This window comes from Oncorhynchus keta, chromosome 14 (genome assembly GCF_023373465.1).
Source record: "Oncorhynchus keta strain PuntledgeMale-10-30-2019 chromosome 14, Oket_V2, whole genome shotgun sequence".
Classification (NCBI taxonomy): Eukaryota; Metazoa; Chordata; class Actinopteri; order Salmoniformes; family Salmonidae; genus Oncorhynchus; species Oncorhynchus keta.
This window is the reverse complement of record NC_068434.1, coordinates 31,788,524-31,813,207: the sequence shown is the minus strand read 5'-3', so window position 1 is coordinate 31,813,207 and position 24,684 is coordinate 31,788,524. Positions and strand designations below refer to the sequence as shown.

Here is a 24,684-nt window from a genome sequence, read left to right as displayed (position 1 = left end):
GCCAGATCAGAGCCCACGCTCTCCACAGGAAACAAAGCGCCAGATCAGAGCCCACGCTCTCCACAGGAAACAAAGCCCAATCTGGAGCTGTTTTTATTTTCATCATTAACTATTTCCATTAATCATCTTATTTTGTCGGACGAAGCCGTTTATGATCGACAAAGTGCAGTCTGTGTAATTGCAGAAGCGCGTGTCTAAATTGATATTTAGATAAGCCATTAATTGAGGCAATTAGCTGGATGTCATTTGAATTGCAAAGTACATTTTATAAAAAAGCAAAGGTAAATAATCTTGAAGACTTCTTTCGAGCACATTATTAATATACTTATATATAGGCTACAAAAGTTGATAAAGACATGCCATTTGAATTGCCGCAATATATTTAGCAATATGTAAAATAACATAAAATTATAGCCAGGTTAATTCATAACTCGTTAATTTCTTATGGGTCACATGATGTTCACTGTGGTCCATGATCTAATTCCCGTGCTTTACCCATGTGAACTATGCACATTTCACAGTGGTTACTTTGCTTTTTATAAAATATAGGGGTAGTTGATACAATTTCAATTCTGCAGATGTAAAGCCCAAATGTAAAAACACTTCTATGTGAAATAATTTAAAGTGTTAAAGATTGTTATCGATTATGGTATCCTTCCAGTAGATCCGATGCTATTGATCTTTTAAGGGGGATTATTTTTCTTGGGTAACCCACCAATTCTCTCTATCCCCCCCCTCTCTCTCTCTCTCTCTATATATATATATATCTTCCCCCTCCACCTCCCAAAAACACTCTATCTCTAAAAATATTGACTATATCACCTAAAATAGGTAAACATGCAATCGTCTATAAAGTCCATAATCATTTGAACAGTTCTACGGTCCTGTGGTTGGATCGTATGTGAAACCTTATTTCATCTCAATATATCACTATTATCACTGACGCTCGTATTTTGATCTGCTACATGTTATCTCTTAGCAGCAGGCTTTAAATCAAAGAACAGCACCTCTTCTGCTACGATACGCCAGTCCGTTTAAAACACCTCAGAGGGCAATGTTTTAGGATTAGCCTCGATAGGCCTATATTACGTTTCTGAAAATAGCGTGATGCACATAACCTACATTTCATTATTTTCAGATTTGTTTTAATAACATAGCTTGAATATTACAGTAGCCTAAGTATAAGAAAGGTTGACTTGGTGTTTTCTCTCGCCTGCCCCTTCCCCTTCATGCCAATAAACATCACATAAATGTGCTTTGTTCATTTATAAGGTAAACCAAATGATGGTCATGTACAGTTCATCTCAATGGAAATGTTCATTTGCTGTTTAAAGTGCGTTAACATTACAAACTCCGGGCCAGTGATTGCGCCCTGGCATTTGTTTAACCAATGCTATTGTGAGATCATCTCTCTTTGATTGAGCGTAGCTTAATTTCCATTTCTATCAAAAAAATAACATAATATACTAACATAAAGGCGTTAATTCAAATAACATAATATACTAACATAAAGGCGTGTATTCAAATAACATAATGTACTAACATAAAGGCGTTTTTTTAAATAACATAATATACTAACATAAAGGCGTTTATTCAAATAACATAATATACTAACATAAAGGCGTTTATTCATTCAGGTTTGTATGTGCTCTATAACAAATAAATAGATTGGTCTCAAATAAAAAACAAAAAGCAAAACATGGCCATAGACCATTTAAAATACAATGAAGCAAGTAACACACCTGGCATAGACTCGAATACACTTTAGTTGGGGGAGAAGAGTGCTCTTTCAATACACTAACGTTACTCTCTCGTTCATCCACATCTTGGACCACCTTAAAAGATGGACCCTCCCTCTGCACTGGCACTCCGCAGCCTCCGATTGGCTAGGTCCTCGTGGAATGAATTGGTTGCGGAATGCAAAACTTGTTGCTGGTTCCCTGAACGCGTTGATCTCACACAGCGCCAAGCGCCGGACAAGAGTGTGATCTATCTGTGAATCGCTCCCAGCTGGAATAGACCAAACCAGAGTCAGGAGCAGAAGGAGTGCGTTATATAGTGTGAGAGAGTGAGGGAAAGAGCCAATAGAGGTTCCGCGCCTTATGCGTGCTTGGAGGGCACATGACCAGGACCAGTTGGACTATGTTGTCAAGCCGCGAGTAGTGCGTGCCGGAAGCTCGGGGACACGGTGGCGCAAAAGCGACTTTCCTGATAGCCTCATGACTGGGCTGTATTTTCCCTCCGGACTTTGTCTCAGACTTGAAATGGTAGAATTGTTAATAGGGCAGTTATAAGACATTTCACCCAGAACGGTGGGAAATTGTTTCTTTTGATTTTACAACAACGACCAATTAGAATTGTACTTGTGCAGGTTGCCGGTGGATTTCTCAAGAAAGGCATCTTGAAAGGACAATCCAAACTGTGCGTCCTATGACATTTCACAACACCTGGAGTAATGAAGTTGACGAAGAAAATTGTTATGTGTTTATTTAAATGTTTATACGCCTTGTGATCTCTGTCATAAATTAGATAACGGGTTTGATCAAGTTTGCAAAGAAGAAATGTGCTCAGAAATGTTGGAATATGATATTATAACTAAGTCACATTGCAAGTGAAAGATATTTTGTATTATTTGTAAACTAATGGAAACCAAACGCCTGTAGAAATACACGGGAACGAGCAAGGACAGACTTGTAGCCTATGTACGTGCTTCGTTGGACATACGTGTAGTGTTCTCTCCCTTTTATTTTCCTCGCAACACTTTAGGTGCAAATTGGATTTTGGAAAACACAATGAGTATTCATTGGGTGAGTGAATAGATTTAAGATCCATTGTCTAATTTTTAAATCAGAACTTTTTAAGATATCAAAATAGCCCATCTGGTCTATTGAGGCATTTCTCATCTCTTTTCGTTTTTGTCCTCTTTTTTTGTGTGGAGAGGAAGGAAAACTGAGGCTAACGATAGACTGCCTATGCCAGCTGAGCTGGCTGTCATGCGGGATTGATAGCGGGGAAGTATGTTTGGGCTGGAGCAGTTTGGTTCTCAGATTAATAGCAGAAACCCTGGCCAGTCAGAGAGAAACATAAACCAGCCAAGACTGAACATGAGCTCCCATTACAAAAGCCCTGGCTTTCATGCAGGAGGCCCGCCTGGTGCAGTGGAGCCGGGCATGGGCCCTCTGAACGAGCCTCCGATGCTTGGGCTCAATATGAACATGAACGGTGAGCAGTATGGTGGCTTTCATCCCAGGGGCCACTCAGACATGCATGCAGGCAGCGGACTCCAGCAGCAACAGCAGCAGCAAGGACCAATGCATGGATTTTTTAACAACCAGCAACCTCACCAAGGCCATCCGCATGGCCACCAGTCTCACCCTCATCAACACCATCCTCATTTCAGTGGGAACTTTGGAGGCCCAGACCCAGCCTCATCCTGCCTGCATGGTGGCAGGCTGATGGGCTACAACAACAACGGCATGGGGCCCCAGCAGGGCTTTGGAGAGGGGTTTGACCCCCTTGCTGAGGGCCAGGCAGGGGACAGCTTCTCCCAGCAGCAGCAGCAACAGCAGCAAAGATCCAGTAACATGCCTGAGTTCCAGCACCACGGCCCCCCAAGCGGCAACCACGCTGTCCCTGCCCCCTGTCTACCCTTGGACCAGTCACCTAACCGGGCAGCATCCTTCCATGGTCTGCCCTCCTCCTCCTCTTCCTCCTCAGAGACCCATGGTCTGGAGCCTCGACGGATGCCCAATCAGGGTGCTGTGGAGGGATTAGAGTATAATTTCCCCAGCGAGCCCCCAACTGGACATTTTGACGTACCTGTATTTTCTCCATCAGAATCAGACTCTCAGCTGCCCCACTTTGGGCCAGGAAGGCCGGTGGCTGGTGGAAGTTTCCCTGGAAACCCTGCCATGGCTCGGACACCGGGTATACAGGGCATCTCCAAAGGGCACCAGCAGCCTCCCCCACAGCCCCAGCAGCCTCAGCCTCCCCCACAGCATGGAGTGTTTTTTGAGCGCTTTGGGAATGGCCGTAAGATGCCAGTGGGGATGGACCCGGGGGTCAGTGCCAGACACACTCTCATGCAGCAGCAGCAGCAGGCTGGTTTGATAGCACGACAGAATTCATGCCCCCCAGGCCTCCCCCGGCCTCCCCAGTCTGAGTCGGGCTCCACCAACACCAACATGCTGGATGGTGGCGTCATGATGCCTGGCCAACACAACCAGTTTGAGTATCCTATTCACAGACTGGAAAATAGGGGCCAGCACCCCTATGGGGACCCCATGTTTAATATGCAACAGCCGGCTCCCCCTCCTCCCGCCCAACAGCCTCCGAATCAGAGGCTGCAACACTTTGACAGTCCTTATATGAACATGGCAAAAAGGCCCAGATTTGAGTTCCCTAACGCACAGGGAGGGGAGAATTGTGGCACGTGGGGCAGTGGCATGCACAATGCGCAGGGCATGGAGAACCATCTCTCTCCCTCGGCCTACCCTGGCCTTCCTGGTGAGTTCACCCCACCTGTAACAGATGGTTTCCCCCCGGGTCCACTCCAGCATGCCGGGCCTGAGCAGCAGTCTCTGCAACAGCGGCAGAACGCGGCCATGATGATCAAGCAGATGGCTTCTCGGAACCAGCAGCAGAGGATGAGACAGCCCAGCCTGCAGCAGCTAGGTCACCACGGCGACGTGCCTCCGGGCCCCATGGTTCATGGAGGCCCAGTGGGGAGCATGCCTCAGCCCAACTTTGACAGGGAGAATGGAGGCAGGATGCCAAACTTTGAGGGTCAGAACCCTCATATAACTCAGGAGAACTGGTTCCCCGGGTCCCACCCACCAGGAGAGATCATGTCACGGCGTATGGGGGGAACGGGCGGGGAGGCTGGGGCCCACGACATGGGGCTGCAGCAGAACGGAGCTGGTATGATGTTCAGGCCGGGCATGAATGGGATGGGCATGCAGGAGCCAATGAGGATACCTGGAGATGGGCATGTACAGGCCCTCCACTCCCCTCGTATGCACCCCCAGTTTGGCAACAACATGGGCAACCTCTCCCAGATGCAGTCCCCCGGAGCTGGAGTAGGACACCCCAACGCACCATCAGATAGGAGGCCAGCTGACTTCCCCGCCGGGCCATCCATGGGAGCTCAACCAACGTTTCCTTACGGAGGGACAAACCGTCAAGGGCCACCACATAGCAATCCCCAGGGGGTGAACACCTCACCAGGGAGCTACCCTACTCCATCTGAGTTCCCCCCAGGCCAGCGGTCCTCTGTCAGTAAGCTTGGGGCACTCTCCCTGGGGAACTTTAGCAAAACCAGCACTAAAGACAATGTTTTCGGGCAGAGCTGCCTGGCAGCCCTTTCCACAGCCTGCCAGAACATGATAGCTAGCCTAGGGGCCCCCAACCTAAACGTAACATTCAACAAGAAGAACCAAAATGAGGGCAAGCGAAAACTGAGTCAGACGGAGCAGGACATTAATAGCAGCACAGTTAACGGGACTGGCAGTGCTGGTCCTGAGTATTTTCAGAGCGGCACTTCCCAGAACAGCCAGATGCCTGGCACTGGGAATAGCAACATAAAGCCTGCAGGTCAAAACCAGACGCTGCAGGGGGAAGCCAGTGCCCTCTCCCCAAATTACAACATGGACGCTACCCCATGCAGTGAGGGGAAAGCAGCAACAGGGAACGGGAGAGGGAGAGGGAGGAGAAAAAGGGACAGCGGGCATGTGAGCCCTGGGATCTTCTTTTCCTCTGACAGCGGAAACCCTGTTGTAAGTCCAGGCCAGCAACCCCCTTCAGCTGGCGTTGGGGAGAGGGGTGGGGGTACGCCCCATGAGAAACCCCTCCCATCCCCCTCCTGGGGAAAGGGAGATGACCAGATGCTGGGGGACCAGGCAGACCTGATGTCTTCTCTGGACAGTGGCATTCAGAGTGTCACCAAATCTAACAGTAGCTCACCGCACGTGGACCTTCCTGACGATGTCAGCACCCACTACATCAATGAGGATGAGGTGTCCTCTAGCTCAGATGCAGGAGGTGCTCCTGTCACCAAGTCCAACCGCAGTCCGCACATCACCGTCTCACCCAAGCTGCAGAGGGGGGAACATGGCCTGATGAATGGGCAGAAGCCCCTAGGCATGCAGGGCCTTACCAATCACACTACCTCGACACCCGACAGCTATGGACTGAGTGCTGGTGGGGGCACGGTGGGAAACGGAGTCGGTCACCCAGGCACACCTGGGATGGAGCAGGTACGCACCCCATCCAGCACCTCTGGCCAGGACGACATCCACCCTCTGGAGATACTGCAGGCCCAGATCCAGCTGCAGCGGCAGCAGTTCAGCATCTCAGAGGACCAGCCCCTGGCCATGAAGAATGGTAAAAAGAGTGGCGACTGTTCCTCACAGAACGAAGACAATGAGCTGGCGAGCTGCAGCCCGGATGCTGGGAAGGGCTCAATGGGCACTATTGACCTTGACACTCTAATGGCAGAGCAGCACGCCACCTGGTATGTGCCCAGTGACAAGGCCATGATGGATGGGCCAGAGGATGACAAGGCCATGGCACCCTGGGAAAAGACTAAGAGCCAGAATAACAGCAAAGAAGGTAATTCAATATGCTCTATGATCATATTTGCCACATTGTTTTACTATCTGACTATTAGCGTCTTATTACTGTCACACACACACACACACACACACACACACACACACACACACACACACACACACACACACACACACACACACACACACACACACTTTTATGGCAGTCAGTCAACTTATCAGCACATAGTGTTGTTTTGCCTCTCAGATGAGTAAAACATTATTTAAACTCTGGAATAAGTCACGAAGGACTTCCTTTGTGCTTGTAGCCTATGTCTGCAGTTATTTGGAAATCAGTTTCTGAGGATTATCTCAAGTCAATACAATATTGTGGTGTGGACAATATCATTATATAGGAGGCTACAAGATGATATATGATAAGATTAGTATTTTAACTTGCATGAGTTGAACTGGAGACAAGCAGGCTCTCTTCTTGCACTGCCGTCTTTGAGTATAGCCTAAGCACTGTAGACAGCGTGGAGGGTTGTTCCGTAACTTCGAGTCGTGTGGACTGAGAGGCAAAAATCTCCATGTTCTATGTTTCACATATTCTATTGAAAAATATAAATCAGGTATTTACTCGAATCGAGCTTTACATGTAGAAACATAAATAATTCATTTCTGACTTGTAATCGTTTTTACACAAGGGATAGGCTATTGGACAACAGGCTATTTAACGATTATAAATTAAATACCTAGCACTAACCAGGAACATTTAAAAACATTGACTTGTAGTTAGATTTGTTGTTCTAAGTCATCCTTAACTTATTATTTGGTGCTTGTAATGGATTCTTCTCTTGTAGAGGGACTTCAAAATAACAGCCAGAGAAAAGTCAACATTTCCTGTGGTTCTTTATCTGGGTTTTCAGAGTGAACAACTACACTGAAAAGATGAATAGGTTTCTGAGGAGATGCGTTTTAACAGCAGGTTTCCCCTCCATACATATCTGTTTGTTTTTGTTATTACTACGGGATAAAATACGTGATTGGAGACTGGATTGATTTTAGATTAGTCCATATTGAGAAGGGAAGGGAAGTGAAATTACTATAAACAAGAGTATCTTAAGCTTTTATTTATTAACTTTGTGTTTCCTAAATATGATGTGTCCTGGAATGGAAAGATTTACATTGAAAATGGTAATACTATTAGACAATGATAATAATAACAGTAAGAATTATAAGAGTAAGAATAATAATAAGAATGCAAGTCTAATTCAGTTTTTGTCATTTGTTTAAAAGTTTGGGTTCTATTTTATTGCCAGACAGTTTTTCTGCCTGCATTGGTTTAGGAAAAAAATGGTTGGTCACGGTATACAAATGGTTATTTCTGTAAATAATTGAAAAACAAATGTATTTAGTGTCCTACACCACGACACTGTTGTATAATTTTAAGTGCTTGTTGAAATTGCTATAGTGTGATTAGAAACGCTGGCTGGCGCTTTACATTTTACGTCAGCGGGTTGAAAACGGCTGTCAATCATCTTTTGACATTAAACAACACAAATCATTTTCTACTGTCTATACATTACCGGTCATACCTAAGTCTTCTGGTTCGTTTTAGTTCATAAACAGGTAATTAAAGAAAATGTGGGAATAATGCTTATGGTTATTATTATTTCCCATTATTATTTCCTATATTGTTTATATTGAGACTAGGCTATAGCTACAACAAGTACATTCAATTTAATTCAGTGCTGAAGTGACTTTTAGTTGACTGCTCCACCAATCCATTAATCAAAGAACAAACGTAAGCCTACTTCATATTTAAATTCAAGTTATTAATTCAATATTTCTGGTGTATGTCCTCTTTTAAGCGTACGGTGGGATATATTTCTGTGCAAATGTCCTCTTGTGTCTTGATGTATTTTGTTAGGCCACTTTTTGTATGGGACATTACAAAAGCTATAGATAAATAGAAATTGTAAGTCAGTCAGTGCTGCAAAAGGCGGCGGGGTAGCAGTGAACCACGCATAATTAAATCGCCACGGCCAGAGACAAGCCACCAAAACGCCTTTTTCTCCCGTGAATAGGTAGCCCCCAGCGCATATTTATTCAATATCCCTTTGTTCTGACTAACTGTGGGAGCAGAGAGGGGAGGGGGCTCCATGCACGGAATCTGTGATCAAGGCGCATTGTTTAGGAGACAGAGGTCAACCAGACCGGCCACATTCTCCCTCTGTCCATTTTTTTTCAAGACCCATATGTCTTAGATAGGTGCACGTAGGCTATTCTACAGAAAATGCACAGCAACAGCGGCCATCTCGATTTTGTTAAAGTATTTATTCTCTCCCGTCTCTCCTCACTATCTCCGCAAATGTTCCCCTCTCCAATTCCCCTCCCTGCAAGCATGAAACGCATGTCGCTTGGGCGAAATCGATAGCTCGTTAGCACAAACCATGTCTCTTGACAGTTTCTCATTTGAGTGCTGCAGACGGAAAAGATGAAAAAGGGTTAAGGTGTGTTGCTTGATTTTAAGATTGGATGTGATTCAGAGACGCGCAAATGTCTCTGCAGTCAAATGAAACCATAAGTTTCAGATAAACATAAATAGCGCCTTATGGTTTTAGTTGCATTTATGTATTAACCTAAATATTACACCTAGGCACAATCAATGAACAGTTATGAAATTATTTGACATATTCTCTTGCAAAATGCTAAATCCCTGAATTCTAAAAGTCATATTTTAAAGATTTCATGGAACTTTGAAGTTGAGCTGTGTGGAAGTGGAATAAAAATATTGATGAATGTAGGCATTTTTGTCTGTTTTTGCAAGCCATGGAGACTATTTGTTTTGTTTCTAATGTCTTGTTGCAAGTCTACCAGCTGGTTAACAGGTGAACCCTAACATGGTCATTGCCTGTGCCTGGATTCTGCCCTATTGCTAAGTTACAGTGAAAGTTTAATATAGTTATGTAGTTATCTTTTTATTTTTAAATTCTCTTGTTAGATATCAAGGTTATCAGTATTCCAACTATTCACAATATAAATTATAGTTAGCATGTAATAGTAATAATAATCCTAATAATGTTTTAATGCTATGATAGCTGGTCTACAATTTAGAAATAGAACAATTTGTATATATATTTTTTACATCAGGATTTGATCATGCTACCGTTTTATTCCCGTATGATGTGGCTAATCAATTAAAACGTTTTCAGATCACACATTTTGATTGAATACACAGCACATTTTGCTAAGCAGCACGGTCTTGATCATATGGATAATTTGTATTGAAGTAAAAATAAAATCTACGCATTTTGATAATTTTTCCATGTCACCCTCGGAGTTGATCATATGACACCCTTTTAGGTGTTGTGCACCAGGGGTGTATCACATTAATTTAGTTTAATGTTTTGGCAACCCTCTCTCCTGGTATCTGTCCTCATGCCTCTGTCCTATCTCCCATCACAGTATCCTGAAGCTAGGGATGGGGTGGGGGTCTGCATAGGTCCTACCATCCTGGGAGCAGCTTTAAAGGCCCAGTGCAGCCGTTTTTAGATCAATATCAAATTATTTCTGGGTAATAATTAAGTACCTTACTGTAATAGATTTCCATTTAAATGGGCAAATATAGCTTTTTAGCTAAAAACTATTTCTCAAGCAATAATTTTACTAGCACTGTCTGGGAATGGGGAAACTGAAAACTAGCTGTTATTGGGCAGAGAGGTTTGGAACTCCGTTTGTTTGGTCTATTAACCAATTTACTTCATGGTGATGTCACGATGGAAAGCCGAAACTCCCGCTCATCCCGCTCATGGAAACCTGCTGAGGTCATGTGTACATTGTATTTTCAATTATCAGGAAAAAAGACTGATCACATTTTTACAGTGTTAGTTTCATCAGCTGTTGTACAATATCACATAAAACAAAGGCAACCCCTTTTTAATGCACTGGGCCTTTAATAGTGAGAGTCCTGAGTAATTGTGTTAATTGGGCGCTTTATAGGCTTCACTCAGTGTTTTTACAGGAAGGTGAGTTTAACCGCCCAATTGAGACAGGTGGGTTATAGGCCTGTGTTTATTTGGGGAGGGGGATGTTTGCAGTGACATTTGGTAATAAGCCTCCTTGTGTCTAGCAGGGATACTAGTGGTAGTGCCACTGGGAGGAAAGGACCTGTGGTGTTTGGGGCTCTGTGACTATAGGTGAGGTCTCAGCCAGTGCAGGAGTTGGAGATCACAGAACAGACTGTATTATCAGGTATATTGGTAATGGAGCCAGTGGATGTATAGGTGATGTTTTCAGGCCAGAGCTTGGTGCCACAAGTGCCTCATAGGAATTTGGAATTTGATAATGCAATTAATGCATTGTACAGGTCATTCTATAGTAGCTTCTATGGGATAATTAAGCAATAAGGCCCGAGGAGGTGTGGTATATGGCCAATATACCATGGCTACGGGATGTTCTTATGCACAACGCAGAGTGCCTGGACACAGCCCTTAGCCCTGGTGTCTCTTCTGCTCTAATTACGTTGGTAACCAGTTTATAATAGCAACAAGGCGTCTTGGGGGTTTGTGGAATATGGCCAATATACCACGGCTAAGGGCTATATCCAGGCACTCTGCGTTGCGTTGTGCAGAAGAACAGCCCTTAGCCGTGGTATATTGGCCATATACCACACCTCCTCGTGCCTTATTGCTTAATTATGATACTGTTAAAGAACAAAATGAACAAAAATGTGTTTGTTGTATTTTATGTGTTGATGTCTGTTCACACAGTGTGTCTCAGCTTTTCCTGTATGAGGTCCCATTGTGGTTATTTACAAAGTGATATGTTCTGCAGTAACGTCCCCAATCGGACCCATCCATAGCGTATCCGATCTGTGTGATACCAAGCAGCCAAAGCTAGTCACTAAGACACAGTAATGTCTGCTGTAGGCATGGGGCCTTTAGACCCTGCTTTAACTAAAGATGCCCATTGTCCGTGAAGTGAAGGAACTTGGCTGAATTTTCACCAAAGCGATGAGTGAATACATTTCCCCCTCCTCTTTTTCATCTGTCTTTTTCCCTCACCCTCTCTCCCTCTCTGCTCCTTATATCATAGCCAGGACCTGACGGTTTGTTTTGAAAGACATGCACACTCTTGATAACAGGCAACTTGTCGCCCTAGGAAATGATTCAGTTGGTTGTATTTTTATTTTGAGTTTTTCCTTCCGTTTTGACCACACAGTGAAAGTTGTGTTGGTTTTGTTATTTACGGTGTGTTATCACTTTGTACATACAGTGTGAGGATCTCTCCTCTGAATGAACATGGTCTCCCACGAAACACAGTCACTGTTCTAGTTGTGGTTGAGGATGCTCCAGCTTGCTGTTGGCAGGTAGGAGAGCAGTGGGTAGAGAGGGGACTTGTCATGCTTAGACACCCTGATTAGGGGTGTCTAAGCATAAAAAAGAACAGGCGTATTGACATGCCCCCTAAAGCGACCTGGGAAGAAAGGGGAATATTCCTAAAGAGACCACCCCAATTTCCCATCTCTGTTGGTCTATTGACATTTCACTCCGTGGACAACTCTCAAATCACATGACACATTTTCATTTCTTAAAGATGTGATTTCTTAAAGATGTGATTGACATTTGGTTGAATGAAGAGAAAACAGCTTGGGGAGGTCCGTGTTCCAGATTCATCATTACAAGGTGTTCCGTATTGACTTCCTCAACAACACACGGCTAGACAGTGCAGCACTTTCTGCACTTTCTTACACTGCAGTAATAATAATAGTTATCATAATCACAGAAATTAGTCCTGGTAATATTGTTGCCAAAAGTGCCAATTCATCCTGTGGAACCTCCTGTCAGTTGACATGGTTATTGACAGATAATGAAGAAAAATGAGGTGTTAGACTTTCTTATGTGAGGATCATATTACAGTTAGCATGTAAATATCAGGAAAGTGCAGACTTTGAGAAATGTAAAGTTGGATCTTTCTACCTTTTTTTTGGAATATGTGTTTATTCTTCCTCTGTCTCTTCGCAAAGTCATTTCTGTCTTCCTTTGTGGATGAATCCCTAGGGTTGAAAGAATATCACACAATTCCTACACTATCAGCAAGAATCAGAGGGCATTAGGACTGCTTTTACCATGTAAGTGTTTGTGTGAGTGTGTGTATGTGAGAGAGATGAGAATATGGAAAGTTAATAGTGTGTTTTTTTTTAGCTGTTAACATCATGTCTGATTTATGCAGACTTGGATCACAGGCTTGTGGTTTCAGACCTTTTCTCAGGTGTCTTGTATGCTGGAATAAACTCTTTTCTCAGGTGTCTTGTATGCTGGAATAAACTCTTTTCTCAGGTGTCTTGTATGCTGGAATAAACTCTTGTGCTGGTTCTCACACTACTCTCAGCTCCAGCTCTGAGAATTCATCACAGTATGGTTAAAGTATCTGACTAGTTATGTCCGGGTTCACCACAACTTATTTTAGCTCTATGTCAGTGAAGGACAACCCCTACTAGGTTGTAGTAATTCACAGTAAAACCCAATAGATTTGTAGTAATCAGTACTGATGGCATGCGATGAAAACAAAACCATTGCAATATTTCCATGAGCTGCTAGCACTTATAATACTGGTCCATCTGAGTGCCAGGCAAGCGCAGTAGCAGCATAGTTTAGCTGTGTAGTCTTCTGTCTTATAGACACTGCAGCTTAGAACAATACTTTTCATATTTTTTGCCTGTAGTTTGGAGTGTGTACAATCTAGTTTGAAAATGTTGTTTCTAGATGATTGTGTGTATGTGTGTATCCACTGTTTGCTGAGGCCTTTGCTTTGCAAGACATTTACAACCACTGACAGTCAAAGGAGCCGTGTTAAAAAACGTCTTTCTTACTGGTATAGAGAGGAAAGTGTAAACAAAGGTGTCAGTCCTTTTGCTCGCTGGATTTCTGATTCTTCAAAATAGCAGCTCATCCGGTATTTTGCTTTCCCTGGGGAAGAGCACTGAAATGAACTCAAACTTGTCTCAGCGTGCGTGTGGTGAATATTCTCCTTGGATAGCGCGTAGAATGGAGGGGTATGTGTGTGTCAGTTTATGTGTGTTAGCGTGTGTGTCTGTGTCAGTGTGTTAGTGTCTGTATCAGTGTGTGTGTGTGTGTGTGTTAGTGTCTGTGTCAGTGTGTGTGTGTGTGTGTGTGTGTGTGTGTGTGTGTGTGTGTGTGTGTGTGTGTGTGTGTGTGTGTGTGTGTGTGTGTGTGTGTGTGTGTGGAGGTGTTGTCATGCCGCCAGCAGCAGTTTTGCTATTTGGCATACAGGTAGTCGTCAGGCGTCTTTAATTTGTATTGACAAATTGACAAATGAGTTATGACACCAGAGCTGTTTCTCCTGGGAAAGAGGAGGAGAGACTGATAGAGTGATAGCCGTTTCTCCTGGGAGAGAGGAGGAGAGACTGATGGAGTGATAGCCGTTTCTCCTGGGAGAGAGGAGGAGAGACTGATGGAGTGATAGCCGTTTCTCCTGGGAGAGAGGAGGAGAGACTGATGGAGTGATAGCCGTTTCTCCTGGGAGAGAGGAGGAGAGACTGATGGAGTGATAGCCGTTTCTCCTGGGAGAGAGGAGGAGAGACTGATGGAGTGATAGCCGTTTCTCCTGGGAGAGAGGAGGAGAGACTGATGGAGTGATAGCCGTTTCTCCTGGGAGAGAGGAGGAGAGACTGATGGAGTGATAGCCGTTTCTCCTGGGAGAGAGGAGGAGAGACTGATGGAGTGATAGCCGTTTCTCCTGGGAGAGAGGAGGAGAGACTGATGGAGTGATAGCCGTTTCTCCTGGGAGAGAGGAGGAGAGACTGATGGAGTGATAGCCGTTTCTCCTGGGAGAGAGGAGGAGAGACTGATGGAGTGATAGCCGTTTCTCCTGGGAGAGAGGAGGAGAGACTGATAGAGTGATAGCCGTTTCTCCTGGGAGAGAGGAGGAGAGACTGATGGAGTGATAGCCGTTTCTCCTGGGAGAGAGGAGGAGAGACTGATGGAGTGATAGCCGTTTCTCCTGGGAGAGAGGAGGAGAGACTGATGGAGTGATAGCCGTTTCTCCTGGGAGAGAGGAGGAGAGACTGATGGAGTGATAGCCGTTTCTCCTGGGAGAGAGGAGGAGAGACTGATGGAGTGATAGCAAAAGCGAGCAAGATGGAAATAAGTTTCTGTTTTTTTCTGGGAACATCTGAGGTTTCACTGTTGAGGCAAGCAGGATGTTAATGGCTGTCATTTGCATAATTTTAAAGCGAGAAAGAGAGAAAATAAACATTTCCTTTCCTACCCAGTTCCATTCTCCTGGACTCTTTATATTTTCCAGGTCAGACATTAGACATTCAGATGTTAGAAACAATAGTTTGGAGTCTCTTTGGAGTCTGGCTTTGAGGTCCAGAGCTGAGTTTGAGGGACTAAGGCTTAATACTGTCATTATACCACACAGAACTATACTTTTAAACCAGGGGTGGGGGTGGAAAAAGTACTCAATTGTCATACTTGAGTAAAAGTAAAGATACACTACATGACCAAAATGATGTGGACACCTGCTCATCAAACATCTCATTCCAAAATCATGGGCATTAATATGGAGTTGGTTCACCCTTTGCTGCTATAACAGCCTCAACTCTTCTGGGAAGGCATTCCACTAGATGTTGGAACATTGCAGTGGGGACTTGCTTCCATTCAACCACAAAAGCATTAGTGAGGTCGGGCACTGATGTTGGGCAATTAGGCCTGGCTCGCAGTCGGCATTCCAATTCATCCCAAAGGTGTTCGATGGAGTTGAGGTCAGGGCTCTGTGCAGGCCAGTAAAGTTCTTCCACACCAATCTCGACAAACCATTTCTGTATGGATCTCGCTTTTTACACGGGGGCATTGTCATGCTGAAACAGGAAAGGGCCTTCCCCAAACTGTTGCCACAAAGTTGGAATAACAGAATTGTTTGGAATGTCATTGTATGCTATAGCGTTAAATTTCCCTTCATTGGAACTAAGGGGCCTATCCTGAACCATGAAAAACAGCCCCAGACCATTATTCCTCCTCCACCAAACTTTACAGCTGGCACTATGTATTCTACTGGCATCCGCCAAACCCAGACTCATCACTCCAGAGAACACGTTTCCACTGCTCCAGAGTCCAATGGCGGTGAGCTTTACAGCACTCCAGCCGACGTTTGGCATTGCGCATGCTGATCTCTGGCATGTGTGCGGCTGCTCGGCCATGGAAACCCATTTCTTGAAGCTCCCGACGAACTGTTCTTGTGCTGACATCACTTCCAGAGGCAATTTGGAATTCGATAGTTGAGTGTTGCAATTGAGGGCTGACAATTGTTACGCGCCTCGCGCTTCAGCACTCGGCGGTCCCGTTCTGTGAGTAAATACTATACATCAAATTCCTTATTTTAGGCAAACCAAACGGCATAATTTGCCAACGCAGTATTTGTGTTTAGTGAGTCCACCAGATAAGAGGCAGTAGGGATGACAACATGCTATATGAATTGGACCATATTGCTGTTCTGCCTGAGTATTCGAAATGTAACCAGTACTTTTGAGTGTCAGGGAAAATGTATGGGAGTAAAATGTACATACTATTTTCTTTAGGAATGTAGTGGAATGAAAGTAAAAGTTATCAAAAATATAGTATAAATATAGTATAGATACACCCCAAAAACTGCTTAAGTAGTACTTTACTTTAGTATTTTTACTTAGTTAGTTTACACCACTGCTTTTACCTCGATAATTATAGACATTTTGATTGCACTCTTTTAAGGTTTGTTGCTTAGTTGAAAATTGAAAAAATAGTACATTTGACATCTTTTTTTGTGCAACTGGTGCTTATGATTTTGAAGATCATATTATGTTAATTTCTAAGTAAATATCATTATTTTCTTCAATCAAGGGTAAATGTATTTCTTTATTCAAAGGACAATTATTATTTCAGTCAATTCTAATTAGTCATTTGATTTCAAGTTGTAAACTATTTCTATCACGAAAAGAAAGATATGTGAAAATAAAATGTAACTTTCTGTAAATTGGCAACCTAACTTCTTCAACTGAGGACTAGCTTGAAATAAAGATTGGATGTTAAGTGTTGTGGGGCTGAGCAGGTCAGCCTCGATAACCCCCAGCACCCCCCTCCCAGCCCCACCCTAACAGATGCTCATAATCCCTAAATTCCCACTATTGTCATGAGTGGTTGGTGTTTCCAAATGGCCAAATATACATAAACAGAGTGTGTAGTGACAGGCTGAAACAAAATAGAGAGCGAGACGTAGATCAATATGTCACCTACTTGGATGACATGGATGACAGGTCCTGGACATGGTTTTGAGTTATGCAGGGGGTACTAAATCACTTCCTGTGTTCCCATTTGTGTCTAGTTTCCTAAGCGCGTCTTGCGGCCTAAGGGGGAGTTGTGTGTGTACTAGAGAATGGCTGAGAAGGAGAGACCGAGCCAAGGTCTGCCTGCCTGGGCAAGTTTTTGTCCTTCTTGTTGCCAGGGAACAGAGAGGAAATTCAATCCAAAATAACCCCTGTGCCCTCGCTTGTGAAATGTAACCCCTCCTCACCATATCCTCCCTACTCTGAGGGAAAGGTCACCATGTGGAGGTGGTGGTGGGGGGTTGTAGAAGGCCTCCCATGCCATACTCCCCCACCCCAATCACCAACCCCCAGGCCACCATCAGATACCTGGGGTTGTCCTCTTATTTCTCAAACAGGGATTCCTGTAGACACTCACACACCTAGTTGGAAGCAGAGAACGTAGGACAAATTATTTGGTGTTTTTTGTCATTCTGACTTTAAGCGGTCACATAACAGTCTCATTGTCATTACTCAGCTGGGTGATCTGCTTAGCGCAGTAGCTAGTACCTGAGGTTCCGGAGCACAGGTCCTGCTCTTAGGCACTGTAAACCTCCAGGAAAAGTGTTAAAAGACCTAAACGTCCAAACTAAGCCTTGTTGTAGTGGAAATTAGGCATTTCTTTTTTTACCATTACTCCTCACATTGTCGAAAACCAGACGTTGTATCTATGCATTGTGATGTGTGCATTGTGCTCCCGGACATAGAATGTTCTCTCATGGTTTTAGTGTTAGTTGTTATGCTAAAGGAATCTGACCTGAATTCACTCACTGTCATAGGAGCAGAGGCCTCTGGGTGTTTTTGTCAGAGAGTGCAGAGGCTGATTGGGCTGGTTTGTGTTCAGTGAGGATGGGGTCGAGCCCTGGAGAGCAAGGGGTTAAAGGTGAAGTGTCGTCATGGAAGTATAGTTTGGGACAGAAAGGGCAGAGGGCTACCGCATGGGACGGCCGGAACTCTTCGGCTCCGAAAGCGAGGCCAGTGAACGCCAAGGCACACACACACTCACACACACACACACACACACACACACACACACACACACACACACACACACACACACACACACACACACACACACAGTGTATTCTCGTATTTACTTCAATGCACCCTACACAAAGGCGGGCACATAATACATATTTAGCTATCATAATACTTCATTTTGAAATACATTTAAAACATAATAATGACCGTTATCTTCATCAATTTACAATTAAAGTTGAATCATTTGTTGACCTTGACAATTATATTTTGATTCAGAGAATATTATATTTATTTTTTGTTCAATAAGGAAACTTCCCAGTGTTGTTTATAGACATGGAGAAATCCTGGTACGACATGTGTGCTAGTGTCAGGCCGTCAGTGCTGCGAAACATTGGTGTCAGCCAGACAGAGAAACACAAACTGAGCGCTGTGCTGTGCTGTGCATGTTCTCTTCATGACACTAGTGGAAAGCATTGTTGTGTAAATCATCACTAGCTGTGTCTGTGTGTCTGTGAGACGGCTCTACAAGCCTACGTGGAGGAGTCCGACTGTAAATCACACAGAATTACATCACTTTTAGAAACAGGCGAGAAATAGAGGTGTATCATATCAAATTGAGCATTTAAATTGCCATGGTAATCTTGTCTGATGTTGTAATATGGTTAGGGATGTAACTGTATTTGCAGTTCAGCTTAGTTGGTTGGGGTATTATTGTTTTCTTCTTTATTAGGTATTCCCCCCTGTGTGTTGAAGCTAAACACTCATTCTCCGAGATAAATAGCCTATCCTTGAGATATTACTGTGGATATGAACAGTATGCTGCTTGGCAATATAATGTGAGTCGTTGAACAACCTTAACAAGATACCTGTACGTTTTTACTGAAAGCAAGATTCAACAGCTTGTAAAATGTCACAGTGATTTGGGATTTAGATCTGTGTGATGTAAAATTTCACACCGCTGTTTCCACTTTTGAACAAGTACGCTGTCATGGATAATGCTTAATATTTAAGTGTAGCGTGTCGATTTTCCACCAAAATCCCATCTCTCTCGGCTCCCAGGGTATTAACTCGAAATATCCACAGATACTCTAATGCCATTTGTATTGTAATAGTACGGTCTGGTCAATTACCTGGCTTACTCCTGAACTGGAGAGCTTTATCATTTTTCAATAAATATTATAAAGAGCACTATTTTTCTGCTTTTAATAACACCATTTGAGAGGCACAGTGTTTTGATTATAAAAACTTATATTTTTAAAGTAGTAAACTGGTGGACAATCACTACATGATAAAGGATTCTTTATGTGAAATAGAAGGTAATCACTGGTAATGCGGATGTTTTTATTTTGATAAATGTCAGTAACGTTGTCACGTGAGCTCACATCTGAGCATAGCTCTGGGACAGTGGGAGTGGATGACAGTGTGTGTGTGTGTGTATCGAGTATGTGTAAGCTGTGCACTTGCTTTGATGTTTACAGTCCTTGTCCTTGCATGTATGAGGCTGGGGGCCATGTCTGTCTGTTTTGGGACCACGCAGACTGTGTGTGTGTGTGTAGCGGCAGCTGAGAGGTGGTGTGGATTTGGCAGTGGCGGTGGTTGGCGGTGTGTTTTGTGGTTGTGTTGTCAGATTGCTGTGTATCAACAAAGAGCCAGGGGAACGCTTGGATGCCTATCCGGGCCGGTGTGGACCCTGCTGTGCCCAGCTACCATGGGCTGTCGGCGGGGGCTGTCGGGGGTGGGGGGGGGGGGTGGTAGTAGGAAGCACAGGGTGGAGGAGTTGTGGTCCAGGCTCACCCAGTGTGATTGTCGTCCGTTCAGTGGTGTATGGCAGGGCCCTCTGGCAAACGCCGGCCCTTGCCCACAATCACCACTAATCCCCATACCTCCCTCTCCCTGCTGCCTTCCTCTTTCCCCCACCGTCGCTCCACTCAGTCTCCTGAGTCCCTGGGTGATTTGTGGGGAGGAGGAGGGAGAGAGATGCGGGAGCTTGGCTGCCTGACCTTTTACCAAATCCCTCCGCTTTTCCATTCCAGTGGTCACGGCCCAGACATGCTGGGGGGCAAGGCTGCCTCACTGCCTCCCTGCCTTCCCGGCCCTAGCCTGTCCACCCTGCCTCCCTGCCTTCCAGGCCCTAGCCTGTCCTCCCTGCCTTCCCGGCCCTAGCCTGTCCACTCTGCCTCCCTGCCTTCCAGGCCCTAGCCTGTCCACCCTTCCTCCCTGCCTTCCAGGCCCTAGCCTGTCCACCCTGCCTCCCTGCCTTCCCGGCCCTAGCCTGTCCACCCTGCCTCCCTGCCTTCCAGGCCCTAGCCTGTCCACCCTGCCTCCCTGCCTTCCAGGCCCTAGCCTGTCCACCCTGCCTCCCTGCCTGCCAGGCCCTAGCCTGTCCACCCTGCCTCACTGCCTCCCTGCCTTCCAGGCCCTAGCCTGTCCACTCTGCCTCCTTACCTGCCACTCTGTCCTGCCCTGGCCTTGCTTCTCAGGCTGTGTGTTGTTAACATTACGTCATAGCTGCTCCGGGGAAGCAAAGTGAGGGAGAAATAAATACAGAGAGCGAGAGAAACAAAAAAGTAATTAGGAAGAGAGAGAATAGCTAAAAAGAGAGTGTGACACAGAGAGGTCATATTTTTTCTCTTCTCTCTCTCCTTCCATTCTGTCTTTGTTGAACAGTGAGGTGGGCTGATCTGTGGAGTAGTGGTGGTGTGATGTTCAGGCACTGTGCCCAGAGCAGAGTGTGTATCATAGTCTCTCCCATCTCTGGCGCCTGAACCTCAGCATGTCTGAGCTGTTTAGAGCCTGTCTGTCTCTACAGCTACGCTCCCACTCAAAGGCCTCAGACAAACGTCTTTGTCGTTGCAGTAGTAACATAACAGGGGTGGCTGAGGAACACAGCAGAACAGTGTTTTGAGTGCTAAGGACAGATGGGAATAACCTGATAGATTTTTACAGCAGGTATCCCACCATGTTCAAACACTCTTTATTTAATGCTCAGAGCGTGCTTGGAGGCAGACCCTAAACAAATGATGCAATGTTGCAGTCACCAAAAGGGCTTTCTGAAACCTGTGAGAGTAAAAGTCTGACTACCTACACTCTCTCTTCTTTTTTCTTCTTCTCCGTCTCTCCTCTCTCTCTCTCTCTCTCTCTCTCTCTCTCTCTCTCTCTCTCTCTCTCTCTCTCCCTCTCTCTCTCTCTCTCTCTCTCTCTCTCTCTCTCTCTTTCTCTCTCTCTCTCTCTCTCTCTCTCTCTCTCTCTCTCTCTCTCTCTCTCTCTCTCTCTCTCTCTCTCTCTCTCTCTCTCTCTCTCTCTCTCTCTCTCTCTCTCTCTCTCTCTCTCTCTCTCTCTCTCTCTCTCTCTCTCTCTCTCTCTCTCTCTCTCTCTCTCTCTCTCTCTCTCTCTCCTCTCTCTCTCTCTCTCTCTCTCTCTCTCTCTCTCTCTCTCTCAGTATGCTGTGGGTCTATATCATGGCAGATGACACGTGACACCATTGCTTTTATGTATAGTTTAGCCTAGCAGGTTCTGTCCTCGTCAATCTTGCTCTCGTTCATTTGTTCTAATACGGCACAAGCGATTTGACTTGGATGATGGGTTATACATCTCTACAGTCAGCGTTCCCCATGTTCCTCTAGAATCGGGTGATTTGTGTACGACCTTGGATAAACCTATGTATGGACTTTCCGTAAGCTTGGTGCGGCCATTTAATGTGGGCTTTGACACCATGGTGACGTGGGGTCGATACCGCAGCAGGGTCATTATACCAGTAAATTGGGTCAAGTAGGGTTAGAGGTCAGCCCTCTGACCTCACGACCAGAGGTAACTGAGGAGCGCGCCACATTTGCACGGGGGACCAGTACTGAATTTGTGTGTGTGTGTGTGTGTTTGTGTGGTTACCACAGGCAAGGAGAAGGTGGGGCATGGGTTTAGAGCAGTGTCCTTTTCCAGCCAGCAGTATGAGGAGTGGGAAAGGGGGGGGGGAGTGGGTTGTGAGAATTATTATTTCATTTATAAAGGGGCTTTCATGATTAATTCTAATGTGATCTACATATTAACCAACTATGTTTATTTTGGTTGTTGATGCTAAATCTGTGTTCCTCAGTGTGGGCCAACTCACTAACCCTCTCTTCTCTCTCTGTTTGTTTCTCCTGTGCAGAGTCGGAGCTGTCTCAGAATAAGGCTGGAGTAGGGGTGGGGGCCCAGGGGCCCGTAGGGGGCAATGGGGGGAGCCACCTGCAGTGCCTGTCCGTCCACTGCACAGATGAGCTCGGGGACAGTAAGGGCCGAGGGGGGCCCGTCTCCTCCTGGCGCTCCCTGCACTCCGACATCTCCAACCGCTTTGGGACCTTTGTGGCGGCCCTGACCTGAACACAACCAGGCCAGGAGATGGAGGGAACATCGGATGAAGAGAGAGAGAGAGAGAGAGAGGGAGGGAGGGAGGGAGAGTCAGAGTCAGTGGCAGATGACAACTATGAAGACAGCAATGATGATGACGACATAAAGGTGTTGATGATGAGGCCACTGCATCGGCTCTCGCCTGTTCAGGGAGAGAAAGACATATACACACCCATACACACTTGTACACACACATCAACACATACACACTCATGCTCGCACATACACACTCATGCTCGCATACACACTCACACACAAAAACAATCTTGGATACACACTCACTCTTGCATCGCTGGACTATACAGCTTGGGCTCTAGTCAGTGGTGACCACATCTGGAAAACCACAAATCGATCTATTTTTATTTTATTTTATTTTTAAGAAAAAAGGAGAAATGTCAACGGAGGAAAATAAAAAACTAAAACTGAAGAAACAATAAGACAAAAATGACCTTGGCTGTATTGGAATACCAGTGTTGAATCTCTGTTTGGTTATATTCTCTAAATAAAAATAGCCTCATAATATTTGGGACCTTTGTGATCATCCTCACCACTAGAGCTGTCCCCTGTACCTTTACCCCCTAGCCATGGTTCTCTCTGTGGCCTGGAGATGGTACTACCCACTATGCCTGCCCCCAGACTAGCGTATAGATCACTGAGCCCAGGCCTCGGTCTGGCAGAGCCACCCTGACCCATACTGACCCGTTGAGGGACTCTGGTGGTCTTTGTCAGCCAGAATATGGAGGATGTGTGAACCAGCCCTTCCTCCCTCCCATGGCTCTCAGGTGTATAGAGGGAGGAGAGCAGCCCTGTCACCAGGACCTCTCCCCTCCAACCAAACCTCAGGCCTGGGAAGCCCATTGTCAGCCAGAGACACAGGAACCTGATGAGATTTTGGCCCTTTGAGACACCATACCTCACAGCCTCAGCAGGCTACCCTCCTCAAATCAAATCAAAATCCTGGTTCAATAGAACTGACCTGAACCCTGATGCAGTGGCAGGGAGATGGAGAGATAAATTGTTTGTTTTTGGGTTGGAAAAGGTATCAGCAAAAAGGGATTTCTTTATACCTATTCCTCTCTTTCACTTCCTTCCTCTTGTAATGAGCTTGGGCTCCAACACAGGTATACAATACAGCCAGTGGAAATAGTAGGGGATGTCAAAGAACAATTTAATAAGGGAAATGGAAAAAAAAATATTGGTATTGCACATGTAAAATAAGAGAACATTTGCTGTGTGTTAGGCAATCTTGTAATCTTTAAATAAAGCTTCTGTTGGATTTGAATTTGTGAAACAATAGATGGAGGACTGTGACGGCAACGTGCGAGTTTATTTTTTGTTTTCTTTTTTTAATAATATGTAAAGTGCAGTCGTCTGTTTTCCTGCATATTGTATATATCTGTATATGTTTTATTGAGTAACTAAATAACAATAAATATGACGTTAATGGTGAATTTGACGATTGCTTGTTTTTATTAATGTTGTGCAGAGGGGTTGGGTTAAATGTGGAAGACACATTTTGGTTGAATGTGTTCAGTTGTGCAGCTGACTAGGTATCACCTTTCCCTTCCCTTATATTTATCAGTCATATCAATAAAGTCACAATTTATGACTTAAAATAATTGAATAATGGAAATATCGCTCTACTCAGAAGATATCTCATACACTGTATTACACAGGGATATTCATTGTGACAAGTTTGTTTCGGGAGGACTAGTATAGCAGCAGAAAACAACAAAGTAAACTGGCAGAAAGATATTATATAGTATTTTTTATCGGAAGGTGGTAGTTACGATCAAGCCAAATAATGATTTAGCTTACAGTACTACTTCAGTGTCGTTGAAAGAACCTATCTATTTTCATATTGATTTGTCCATGCCATTTGACTTTGCACACAAGGTCAGAACAGCATATTGACTGCATGACAACTCATGTATGAAGAACTTTATGTAGATTCAACCTCATTGCCTGACTCACCCTCCCTCTTTCTCCTCCTTCTGTTCTCGGACTCCACCCCCATCTGCTTTTCTCCCCCTCTCACTCACCTGCCCTTTATGGGTCATCTGCATGGATGCTTAATGGTAATCAATAGCTCCCCCTTGGGCCACCTCCGAGGTGTAGACATCAATGCTGTCTAGCAGGGCTGGTGATCAGCCTGCATCCCGCCATTGCATGCCTGCCTGCCACACAACACACATACACACAACACTGTATCAGCCTTGTAGAGCTTCTGTACTGGAAAGAATGCACACATGTACACCAACACACTCTCTGCACATAGAACACAAATAGCCCATTGGGCACACCACATCATTTCAATGGGTAATATTTGGTTGAGATTTGATCAACGAGATTTAAAATATATATAAACAATTGTATAATATAAATATATATATGTATATAGTAGGT

The 24,684-nt window shown here is 44.8% G+C and overlaps 1 protein-coding gene across 2 annotated transcripts; it reads left to right on the top strand.

The window, feature by feature from the left end:
- Positions 1–1,769: 1,769 nt before the first annotated feature.
- On the top strand, positions 1,770–23,729 carry LOC118370545 (transcriptional activator MN1-like). 2 transcript variants are annotated; one of them, XM_035755587.2, is made up of 3 exons: positions 1,770–2,807; positions 2,941–6,609; positions 22,040–23,729. In XM_035755587.2, the coding sequence occupies exons 2-3, from the start codon at positions 3,018–3,020 to the stop codon at positions 22,249–22,251; spliced, it is 3,804 nt and encodes a 1,267-aa protein (XP_035611480.2). In that variant the 5' UTR covers positions 1,770–2,807; positions 2,941–3,017; the 3' UTR covers positions 22,252–23,729. The 2 variants fall into 2 exon arrangements, with proteins under 2 accessions (XP_035611480.2, XP_035611478.2); XM_035755585.2 differs by having other exon boundaries at positions 1,771–6,609.
- Positions 23,730–24,684: the final 955 nt, after the last annotated feature.